The sequence below is a fragment of the Pseudopipra pipra genome, chromosome 2, assembly GCF_036250125.1.
Source record: "Pseudopipra pipra isolate bDixPip1 chromosome 2, bDixPip1.hap1, whole genome shotgun sequence".
NCBI lineage: Eukaryota > Metazoa > Chordata > Aves > Passeriformes > Pipridae > Pseudopipra > Pseudopipra pipra.
In genome coordinates, this window is record NC_087550.1 from 21,795,591 (window position 1) to 21,807,586 (window position 11,996).

Sequence of the window (11,996 nt, forward strand, 5' to 3'; positions counted from 1 at the left end):
TTTAACTGAGCAAAATAAACTGAAATAACCACTTGTGATGCTGAATTTTGCCTGCTAGTAAGATGTTGCGTCCACGTGCCTTTGGCAGGAGACCGCTCTGGTCTAGTTACGAAAATAAAGTGGAGACTCTTTCAGACCAGGGTAAGAGCCACAGCCGTGGGAGCGAAATGAAGTCTGTATCACTGTTTCTATGAGTTTTGCTATTGCCGAGTAATGGACGCGAAAGGGACGGGAGGAGATGGGATTCAGCCACATCCGGACTACATCCCCCGTCAGCCCGCGCGCCGCCCCGGCGGCCTTCCCGTACCTGGGAGCGCAGGTGGGCGCGGTGCCTGCCGGAGCTGGTAGTCCCTAGGGAGGGGAAGGGAGGGGAAGGGAAGGGCAGCCGGGCTGGCCGGGCGGGGAGCGGAGCCATGGACAAGCTGAAGCGGGTGCTGAGCGGCCGCGACGCGGAGGAGCCGAGCGGCCTGGCCGAGGTACCGCCGGGGGGCTGCGGGGGCACCCAAACAACCCCTCCCCGGTTTGTTTGGAGAGCTGGCGGAACAGCCCCAGCGGAAAAGTTGCCGGTGCCGGCGATCCCGGCGTGGGCGGGAGGACGGGCGGTGTCGTCCCCCCCCCCCCCCCCCCCCGCCCCCTCAGCCCTGCGGGGATCCCCCGGGTCCCCAGAGCGGGTGGCGGTCCCGCCGCATCCCCCGCGGGCCGCGGGAGAGGGTGCCGGAATAGGGCACAGCTCAGCGTCCGAGAGGAAGTTTGCACACTGGATAGGAGGCAAGGTCTACTAGTAAATAAGTTTCGCTTTTATTTTTCTCCTCGTTTCCAGGTTATTGATTCAACTTCTTTAGGCTGGGGCACCCGAGTGAAAGGCTTCGTTGCGTGTTTTGCTATAGGATGCCTGTGCTCGGTCTTGGTAAGGACTTTTTGCCAGATCTCTCCAGTATTTGAGTTTCAGGAGCCCAGGTGATTGCAGCCTTGCTCTGTGCCGTTGCTTGATTTTTCTGAGCCTCTGAGGAGACGTCTGACTCGGTTCCAGTTAGATACACTAAGTCTTAACAAAAATGCTAATAAATGCGATTTACTTTTGTATGTGTGATTCTGCCATTTAGGTTTAAGGTTGTTTTTTTTTTTTAAGTTTCTTTTGTGATGTGATATTTCTGGGATATATTTCTTTTTCAATTTCAAAGCTATTAATTTCCACCCCCCCCCCCCGTCTCTCTAATGTTCCTTTTTAGGGTAGTTGTCTGCTATGGATACCAAAGAAAGGGCTGATTCTCTTTGCAGTGTTTTATACTCTGGGGAATATTGCGTCTATTGGGAGGTAACGATCTTTATAATTTAGTTCCATAATAAAGATGAGAAACAAAAGCAGAATGATAGTGCATAAGTGTTAATAAGTGGTAGAAACTGTTGCATTTGCCTGAGATTTGCTTTTGTGGGTAATTTTCTTGTTGAATTTTAAAGAACACAATTTTCCCAGTGGTACCCTGAAACGGTAAAGGAAATTTTAATTTTATTTATTGTTATTGGTAATGCATTCAAGGTAGAAGTTACTCATTAGTAAAGAAGAATCAAACTTACACTTAGAGCATTGAGGTTTTTGGATTTTGTTGGTTCCTCCTTCTCAAATTAAAAATAATTCTTCTCCATTTTGCATTTGGTAATGTTCTGTGTGTTTTGGTGAATATATTTGGGGCAGTCTTGTCTGTCAGGGCAGGCATATTTGTTAGGACTTCAAGGTTCCTGAAACATAGCTCCACAGATTTGTGACAGACACAACCTTCTGTGATTGAGGAAACTTAGCATGACGTTAGAAAGTGTAAATAATGGAATTGGAAGTAATATACTGATGAGGCAGAATAACATAGTATATGAGACAGGAATATCACTTTAGATAAAACTTTTATGTTGTATAATTCATGCAGTATCCATCACCAGGGCCCTAAATGAGGGCTGCAGTTCTAGTAAGGGATCACAGAATGGATCCAGGTCTGAAAACAGTGCTTTATATAGGGAAATTGAGCTGGATTACCTGGCAATCCATGCAGAACCTCTGTGGATGGCGTTCTTGAAAAGCAGATTTAAAAAGCATTTTTGAAAAGTAGGTTGAAAAAAGCATCTGTCAAGAATGATCTAACTGGAGCTGACCTTGACCTATGCTACTAACTTGACAGTTCTGCTCTGCTTATGTTGATTTTAACTGAACAAGTGTGAATAAAATTTGAAATACTCTGCAGAAAAAAAAGCAGGAATGGATTTTGTCCCCTATATTCCATAGTGTAATTATGTTCTGCATGACAACAGACAGTTTATTCTTACCTAGTTTCACTTTTGCCTTTCTTACCTCTGTGTTCATCCTGGTTTATTTTTCACAGCACTCTTTTTCTTATGGGACCAATGAAACAATTAAAAAGGATGTTTGAGCCTACACGTTTGATTGCTACTACTGTTATGCTAGTAAGTATCAAAGGAGTCAGTTTTAACTCATGAAAACTTGTGAAAAATTTTCATTTTAAAGTTTTTTCATTGATATAACTGTGTCTCAGGATGTGTTTGTGGGTGGTGTTTTCTTTTATTTTTTTTTTTCTTTTCTTAAAGCATCAAACACCCTGCAAATTGGCTGTAGTGGAAAGGTGAGTGTAGCACCAGAAAACCACTGAAAAGACTGAGATGAAGCCAGATTGTTGTGCTAAATGGGCATTAAGGGTCTGTGGCTGGTGTGTGTGTACCATGCATGTGCTTTTTTAGGGTGCTTGAAGTCACAACATCATATTTACATGTTTCCTAAAAAATGAAAGATGGCAAACTAGTCCTACGGACGTAGTTAGATATTTTGTTTTTCATTATTTTGTCTTTTTATATTCTATCTGATTTGCTTTAAAGAACCATGTAGGTATTTCTACCTTGATAGAATCATCTATTGCTGACAAAGCAACTGAGGGAACTCTATGCTGTGGTCACCTTGCATTAAAAATGCAGGCATCATCCCAGCTGGCTGATAACTTCAGGTTTTGAAACTTGTATGACAGAACGAAATTGCAAATTCAGTGTTTAGCTGAAGTCAGCCCTTAGAATTATTTTTATTTTCAGAAGATGGAAATTGTACCAAACCTACTGTGTGTGTGTCTATGCCTGGAAGCTGCTGCTAAGTTCCATACCTAAAAGTGAATGTTTATTTGTCTCTGCAACTTTCCCATTTTCTCTTGGTGAGTCTAAAATCTGGAAGGTGGTATAACTTGCATGAGACTGTCCTCCCATTTTCAGTCTGAATGTCTTCAGAGTGTTTGCTTGGCATCAGCACTTCCTAATTTCTCTTTAAACATCCTGAAATGCTGCAGAGCTTGAGAAACTGTGCATGCCTGCAGATCCAAGCAAGAAGCTTACTGTGTGGTGTATGTGTTTTGTATGCATTCAGGATGCCTGAAGTCAGGAGAATGCCTGGAATGTTGTTCACTGGAATAAAGCCAGTTGTTAGATGTATGATGCAGTATTTAGACCAATATACAAATCACCACCTTAAAACTAATGGAAAAATTACATTTAAAGTCAGTTATCATGGTTGAGGTGAAGTGTATGATTTCTTTAAAAATGCATGTGTTACTGTCTTGAATATGCAGTACTATATCTTTGTTTTTCCCACTCAAGCAGAAAAATGCACATTATAGTAGCTAGTACCACAGTGGTACACGTGTATCTAAGCCTGTTACATATTGATGAAGGAAGATGAATTATCAGCATCTGCCATAGCTAAATGAGCTGTTGTGTCTTAAATTGAAAACAAAAACTTTAACTAATAGGAGGCTTCCGTTTAAACTGAGGGTTAAAGCAGAAAATAATCCAAAGTGGCCTAATGCCCCCCCCAAGATTTTAACTGTAGTAAAGAAAGACACAGTGCAACTCTGAAAAAAGAAAAAGCACTGGTTTGAATGAATGTACTGGACTTCATATATATAAACAGGTGAGCTACTAAGCAATAGCCCAAAGTTCTTGAAAGTGTATCATAGTTTTAGTTGGTAAACATTAAGTAATGACTCAACTTTAACCCCATGGTAACCATGTAATCATCAGGAAATGTGGCATGTGCAGAGGCAGAAAGACTCTTGTACAACTCTAGTCTTACTCATGCAAAATGATGAAGTGTGGTGTGTGCCTACGACACCAAGAAGTGTGTGGGATGAAGTAGGGACCCACTGATGCTCCTTTGCAGCCACAAAATTATTTTCTGGAGATACCAGGTGATATTTGTAATTGCTTTAATTCGCTTCAGAAAAGAAATAGCAAGATCATTTTAAATACAAGGAACTCTTATGCAGGATTGGATAAAACTATGAAACTATGTATTCCCTTCCTGTCCTGTGAAGGAACCTGTTACAGTGTTACAGTATCTATAAAAACTGGAGTTGTTTCTATGTTTAACAGAAATTGTTTGTTTTCTTCTAGTTGTGCCTCGTACTAACACTATGTTCTGCTTTCTGGGTGAGTACCTGAGTCCTATATGTATATATATATATGGAGTTAATATTATTGGAGTATATTTTGAAAATAAGATTCTTACACTGTTGTCTCTGCTATGTTTCTCCCCTCCTCCCTCCCTCTCTCTTCCTTCAGTGGCGCAAGGCAGGACTCGCGCTTCTTTTCTGCATCTTACAGTTCTTTGCCATGGCATGGTAAGTGATCTCCTCCCCACGTGCTCCACTTTCTATGCACCTAACATTAGTAGCTGAGTGGATTTTGACCTTGCATGAGTTAGAGGGAAGGAAAATTTTTACCTTGTCATTCCCCTAGATTCTAGACAATGCATCAGTGAGGAGCTGACCTGTTCCCACCTTTTGATCTCTCACACCACTTCAGAGGCTTTGCAGATGGAGCTTAGGGCTCCATTTCTGAAGGAAGTTCCTTTAAACGTTTAATTTCTGTGAGCTTGAAGTAAAACTGTTTTTTTCTCTCCCTTTTAAATCAATTTGTTGCTTACTACATGGTATTCCTCCTTTACCCTCTCCTGAATTTGTCTGGAGACCCAGCTATGCCAATCAAATTGTCAGTGTTCTTCATGTTAACATATGCTCTGTGCAAGGTCACTGAAGTAGTGCACAAACTGATATGAACACATAGCCAGCCTTCAAGACTAATCTTGCCTGCCTGTAGGTCTTGGAGCATGAAGAATATTGAATGCAGGAGAGCTGTGTTTAAAATGCTTCCACAACATGCCCCCTATTTTGCCATAGTGTTTCACAGCCTGGCTGGGCTGAGATGACTTGCAAGGATACTTATTCCTGTTGCTCACAAACTCAAAGCTTCATTTTAATTGTGTATCTTTTAATTCAGAGTATCAGAAGGGTTGTTCTTGTTTGTGACTAATAAAATCTGACATGAAGAGTAACTTTCAAAATATTTCTTCTTAGGTACAGCATTTCCTTCATACCATATGCAAGGTAAGCTTCCCTACTCTCTTAATTTTCATCGTTTAATTAATCATACAGAAAATTACTTTATAGGAGCATTGTAATATGTGGCTTTAGAAGATTTTCCCTGGTGTAGGAAATCCCTGTAGCTAAATCTGAAAATAAAACTAAGCAACTTCTCTAGTGGGAGAACACAAGTAAAAAAATATGTGAATCTGCTGACCACATGCTGACCATAAGGCTTGCCTTTGGAATGCCTAAATGTTGGTTCAAATGCTACTAAACAAGAGTATTCTTCCGTGTACCTTTTTTTCCCATTCTCCCCCATGAGCACTGTTGTGTTTGAGCATACAGTTCTCTCTCCTGCCCCATCAGCCCCACTGAGGCCTTCAGTGCCTCAGTGCAGCCTTCCAGGTGTCCTTTCCTCTGTGAGTGGGCAGGTGGACAGTGAGCAGACCCACTTGTCTCTAAGGCATTTGTGTAGTCATGCAAATTATGTTGTGCAATTAACCCATGGCCAGCTGATCTTTACAGCCCTCAGTGTCAGTGTGATAGGCAGCATGGATTGAGTCTCATCAAGTGGCATAACTGAGGTGACTGTTGTTTTTTTTTCTTTCTCCTGCCTGTAGGGATGCTGTGAAGAAATGTGTTTCGGTCTGTCTGTCCTAACAGGAATACCAGACGCTTCACGAAGTTCTAGGAAGTGCTAGGTAGAACTATGTTAAGATCACCATGTTGTGTAGTTTCCTACTTCTTAAGCACATGCCTTTCAGCTTGTTGTTAGAAGCTCCTTGTGCTACATCCAGTGTATGCAATTGCTTGAGTTTGTAAGCAATGGTGTCTTGATCACAGGGTGCTTGTGATCAATTGAAATTCAGTCTGGCAGAAGAACTGAGCAGAAATCCAAAATTTGCTATGGTAATTCTTAAGTAAAGTCATGTATTTCGTTTTGCAAATATTTCAAAGTAATACATGAAGTCTGTAAAATGAAGACCTTGGCTCTGTTGGGACTATGGCAGTCTAGATGATTTATTTTTCAAGAAAAAGAAATCATTTGCAAATTGATTTCTTACTGACAACTTGTTTTTTTTTTTAAATAGCCTTACGTTGCTTAATCTTTGTGCTGTTTGCCTTGGATAATGGAATATTGGTATTCTTTCTTTTCCTGTCTCCCTGGCAAAATGTTAGGTTTATGAGACTTCTAAAAGATTTAATTATAAAGTCAGAGACTGTTTGGGACTAACCATGAAATGTTTGCATCTTTAATGAAGTATTTAATTTTCAGTCTATATTGATGGTGTTTCCTTAAAATATGTGAAAGGGATATTCTCATCTGTAAAAACTTGTTCCTGTAGGAAACGCCCTTGTAAAATAAGGTTAATTGATTTTTTCAGCTGCCAGGAACCTGAGTTCTTTGCCTTGCTTACAGCTAAATGTAAGCAGTCTGTACAGTACAGTATGTACAGTATGAACAAAGTAGGAAGCTGAAATTTTTCACACAAAGCTGAAGGTGCTTCTCTTCTCCCTCAGCTGTAGCATAGAAGCAGTGCAAAGCTGAGGGCATGGTAGGCAGGCAAAGAGAGATTTTATTTATGTCCTTCCTCAAAGGACAAACTGTGATAAGGTGGATGTGGGCTGTTGGTTAAGCAACTTGGGCAAGGGAGAATGCATTTTCTTCTGAAATGTAAATAGATTAAAACTCCAACATTCCTTTTTTTGTGACTGGGATCAGTTTCTTCTAAAACTCTGGCACACACTAGTGGACTTCCTCTGCTTTGAGGAGAAAGTACGATTTTCTACTGCCTGTCTTAGCAAAGAAAGTGTGTAACAATCTAGCTGCTAGCTCCTAACAAATGCTGAGCAGTCAGTATCCAAATTCCAAGGCCACTCTCTTTATCTTCTGAGCTACATATAATCATTTACTCCCAAACCATTGCAGTGGTCAGTTGTTTAATATCTGAGCACAAATTCCTGCTTCTCCTCTCTGAGGTACTGTTTAACTGCTTTCACCTTTCCTCTGACCAAACTGTCTTCCTGGAGTCAGTGTGTAAGATTATGATTATCCAGTGGATAATCCAAAATCTTAAATTAATTTTCCTTCTGATAATCTATAAAGCACAGTATCATCCAGCTGTTAGGATTCTCTAAAAAAAATAAAGGATTCCCTTTTGCAGATAGTATGAAAGGGAAATTTTAGCAACCTTTCTGTGAATTCCAGCTGGCCAGAATTACTGTTACAAAGAGATTTGAATGGAAAATGCCACCTTGAAAACATGGCACTGATGTTGGGATAAATTAGTTATACAGGTTCAAGTGCTATATCCTAGTGCTTTTCTTCTCCTCCAGGACTTGGAAGTTAGTGTTGAAATAACTAGGTTGACTATTACTCTTCTTGAAAAGTAGAACTGGTTAATTGCACAAGGGAGACTGGGAATTAAAGAAAACTGATACTTCTTTTCCCTGACTAATCTCAGACAAGTATCTAAACTGATGTGTTTTGTCACAGAGTAAGTTCAAAACCTATTTACATCTGTCAAAGGACATGTGTTAGTCTTTTCATAGAACTTTGATAATGTTTACAGAATTCCTTTGTATAGGGGAAATTGAAATGCAACCCTAATGCCTTTTACATTCCAATATTTCTTTAATTTTTGGGTGTTCCTGAAAAAAGCTACTAGAACATTGTTTCTGCTTCCCCTTTCCAGGAAAGTTATGTTAATTGGGGTCATCAGTCCAGGTTCATCAGCAGCCAAGATAATGGAACTTGACTTCTGGGGTTCTTTTTTTTGATTTCTTCACATTAGAAGGAGTAAAAGCCTTTCTCTTATTCCTTGGCTAGCTTGGGTAGGATTGTGGTAGCTTGACTCTCTAGCAATTCCTCCAGAAGAACAGTAGAATTGGGTATGCTGAATGTTATTTTTTCAACTTGCATATTGGCTAAGTGGAACCTTTGAGCTGGCTGTTGTGAATACAGCTATTTAGAAGTAGGAAATTTATGGAACTACCAATAGATAGCAGGTAAACTTAAATTAATTTTTTCTTCCTTTCTCTCCCCCGTCCTATCATTTTTAAAACTGTAATTCCAGTTCCACAGCCTTTATTGAATAAGAGAGAAGAACAAATCTTTATTTGACTTCATAGCACATGAGACTAAGCAATTGTGCCCTTAAAGGAAGTGAGGCCAAGGAAAGATGGCAAAGACACAAGGATCACCATAGTGCCACTAGGGTTTTTGTTGCCCTTTGGTGTTGTGCTCTGTTCCTGTGAAGGTCAGATGGTAGCACAGATTTGCTGTATTCTTGCCAATATGTGAAACATACTCAGGGTTTGTTGCTTCATCTACAGGCAGTTTTGATTTAAAATAGCTCTATCAGAACAAAACTCTTTAGATTCTTATTCCCTTGTAAGTGGTTGTGTTCAGGCTGTTGCCAAGTTTAACAGCAAAAGAAATTTCCACTTTATTAAAGTACTTTATTTTATATGATTTTTACATAACCAGGGAGTAAACTAGTATATGAATGTTCCCTCTTGACTAGTTTTCAATCTGACTTAGATAATACCATTAAACCTTTTTTTTTTTTTTTTTGGTCATTAAAACTACTTTGTGTTAAGTTTTAATATCATCAGCTTTGGTTATCTGCTTGGCAGGAAGCGTGGTGGGCATTTCTGAAGCTTTCTATCTTAATGTTGTTCAGTGCAGGAATGTTTGTTGTCAGCAGTCTATTGCAAATAGAGATGTTTGTGGTTTAAATCACAAAGCTCCTTCCTTCCCAAAGTCCTTGCTCAGTTGCCTACAGCACTTAACTCAAGGCTGACTTCTCTAAAGAAACTTGTATGACATTGGGTGCCTATCCCAGTAGGATTTGGTGTTCTACCAGAACGTGCTTTTTGCCTAGCCTCAGTGTTGATCAACTTGTCCACATTTTTATTTGCAGTACAGGTATCATAACCTGAACCAAACAGCCTTAGCATACAGTTCTAGCAAGAAATATGTTTATCTGGGATCAGCTGACTTTCCAGCTGTAGTAGAAGTGGAAATGGGAAGGGTGGTAGTCATCTGAGACTCTATACATCGAAATGTGGGATTTTTTTTCACTACTTCGAAGTTTTGCTCTGCTTTATGTGATGAAGTCCACTGTGAATGCTGGTACTATCTGAGATGATTCTACACTGATGATGTGAACAATTTCATCTCATTTAGTATTTACAGTAATGAGATTGTTCATGAGCTGTTACAAAAAAACAAGAAATATTTTCTCCACCAAGTTGAAAGTCTTTTCAGAAATCACATTTTAAAAAAGAAAGTGTTTTAGGCTCTGTAGGTGAATATACAAATTGGGGGGAGGCTGGAGACTACTACAGGATGGCTTCCAGCTAGGAACAGGATGATGGGCTTGAATCTGTCATAACTTGTGGGTGGATGCAGCTGGTGTGCAATGCCTTTGGAGGCTCATGGCACTGTCCCTTATGAGTGGTCAGAAATACATGTTCTGAGAACTGCCTGTGGAGCAGTGTGGGTGCTTGAAGCTCGTCCTCTCTTGCTGTGTGCTCAGAGATTGAAAGAACCTCCGAATTTCTGAGAACGGCTCTTAACTTAATTTTGGTACTTAATCATGTTCATGAAAGTAAGATCACTGTGCTATTGTAGACTCTCAATACCGAGGAGGATGTTTAAACACGTTTGTCTTAATACTGATATTTACAACCACAGCAAATGCTGGCCAGAAATGGTGTATTTTCTTAAAACCATGTGCCTCGCTCTAATGTGACCACTAATTTTTTCTAACAGCTGTGGAATTGTTTTGTAAAATAAAAATCAAATTCAGAAATTCTCCACAATGTTTTATACTGTTACTGATTCTGTTTTCTGCTGTGCTTTTTCTATGTATTTACACTGTTTTATTTCTACTTTGATAAATACTTTTTTCCCTAATGTACAACTTTCTCTGTAATGAAGTGAAATCTTTTCAAGTGCTGTTTTTCCCCTTCAATAAAGTTTTCATTGCATTAAATGAGTTGTCCTTATGGTTAATATGGCATTTTTAATGATGCTGATTCTCCGGGTGATGCTGAAATTGCTCTGGGTTGTTTGTTTTCTTCTGTTTGTTTGGTTGTTTTTTTTTTTAAAGTTATTGTCTTGTCCTCACTTCCTTTGTTGTGCACACAACATGTACTTCTGATGGGAGTTTCTGTGTCACCACTGCTGTGCAGGAGCTTCACCCAGCAGTTGCATGCACCCTGAGAACTGGTTGGCACAATGGGAGTTGTTAAGGTGGGGATGATATTTTTACTACTTCTTATTTATTTACTTCAAGAGTCAACCTAGATGTGCCAACAAACTATCATTAGTCCGTGCTACAGAGCAAAGAATGCCTGATGCCATTCTGTCAGCAAAGACAACAAGAAGCAAGATGCTTCTGAAATAAATATGCTCTGAGTGCTGATTGTACACTGGAAGTAAAATGCCAATGATTTATGAATGTGTGTTAAAAATAGTTAGAGGCAATTTTTCTTTCAGAAAGCTGGTCCTTTTAAGTTTGTGCTTAATATGTGTCCAAACACTTGCTGTGATTTGGTTATTTCAAACCAGTATTCTTACCATAACCCAGTATTCCTTGACAGAGTATCAAGGCTGTTCAGGGTGTATTATCCTTTCTCCTGGTTGACAGGCAGTTGTGGGTCTTTTTTTTTTGTTTGCAAGGGTGGTGGTGAGATTTGTGTGCTGTGGGAGACTGTTTTTTTCAGTTACCTTTTTTGGTTTTGTTTTTTTTTGACTGTTCTCCTAAACAATCTCCATCTCAAAACTGACTCAACTGAAATTTCTGTCCTACGGGAGACTCTAAAGTTGTGTTTGTAGAAGAAGCAGCAGCCTGTCTTCCTGTAATACAGAAACCTAGGGGGTTGCATTTTATGTCTTTGAAAAGGATAGAGCTTCCAAGGAATGTCATGAAAGCTTGATACATCTATGTCCTATCAATCCAACTGTGATCCCTAAAAGGACAATAAATCCTTCCCATATCTAACAGCTTAGAGGTATTTTGCTTGCCTAGTTCAACCTCCTGCATAACAGCAAAGCTGTTGAACTTTGCCACATCATCCTCATGCTAAGGCCTTAATACTTGAATGATTTAAAAAAAAAAAGGAGTGAAGTCTTCATTTGTAATCCCTAAACAGTGATCAGCTGCCCTCTATGGAAAGTGCATTCTGTTGATGAATGACTTTGCTCCTTAGAAATACTCTTTGCTGCTTAGAAATACTTTATGCTGTTGTGCTACAGCATCTAGTCCTTGAATCCCATGATCTTGCATTCGAAGTCACCAGCATTCAAATTCGGTGATAAGACCCTTGGAAGGTTGCTGTACTCCTAATGTCTGCCCCTTTCCCTTCTCCTTCCACAAGGTCTGATTTGCAAGAGAAGGTATTTTCTGGATGCAAAGTGTTCAAAGGTGGGGGTTTATAGTTATTTCCACCCCTTAATTGTACTTTTCCTACTAACCTATCTTGGTTGCAGTATTAGTGGGGGTACAGGTTTGTAACTGCCCAGCCATGAAGTGCTGGAGATGCATAAAGGGAAAAAAAATCCTCTTTTTTTCTCACTTT

At 39.9% G+C, this 11,996-nt stretch overlaps 1 protein-coding gene across 3 annotated transcripts; it reads left to right on the forward strand.

Moving 5' to 3' along the window:
- Positions 1 to 115: 115 nt before the first annotated feature.
- Positions 116 to 10,408, forward strand: SFT2D2 (SFT2 domain containing 2). 3 transcript variants are annotated; one of them, XR_010428034.1, is made up of 8 exons: positions 116 to 319; positions 821 to 907; positions 1,230 to 1,315; positions 2,370 to 2,451; positions 3,085 to 3,200; positions 4,435 to 4,470; positions 4,603 to 4,661; positions 5,397 to 5,432. XR_010428034.1 is itself a non-coding variant. In XM_064644325.1 (8 exons), exons 1-8 carry the CDS (start codon positions 239 to 241, stop codon positions 6,063 to 6,065), a joined length of 501 nt encoding a protein of 166 aa, XP_064500395.1. In that variant the 5' UTR covers positions 116 to 238; the 3' UTR covers positions 6,066 to 7,461. The 3 variants fall into 3 exon arrangements, 2 of the variants coding, with proteins under 2 accessions (XP_064500395.1, XP_064500396.1); XM_064644325.1 differs by lacking the exon at positions 3,085 to 3,200 and adding an exon at positions 6,026 to 7,461 and having other exon boundaries at positions 5,397 to 5,426; XM_064644326.1 differs by lacking the exons at positions 116 to 319; positions 3,085 to 3,200 and adding exons at positions 361 to 476; positions 6,026 to 10,408 and having other exon boundaries at positions 5,397 to 5,426.
- Positions 10,409 to 11,996: the final 1,588 nt, after the last annotated feature.

Bases quoted from the DNA above. Each gene is read 5' to 3' on its own strand.
- SFT2D2 (XM_064644325.1), top strand. From the start codon at position 239: ATGGGATTCAGCCACATCCGGACTACATCCCCCGTCAGCCCGCGCGCC. The intron at 908-1,229 runs GTAAGGACTTTT...GTTCCTTTTTAG, and splicing joins GATGCCTGTGCTCGGTCTTG to GGTAGTTGTCTGCTATGGAT. The intron at 5,427-6,025 runs GTAAGCTTCCCT...TCCTGCCTGTAG, and splicing joins TCCTTCATACCATATGCAAG to GGATGCTGTGAAGAAATGTG.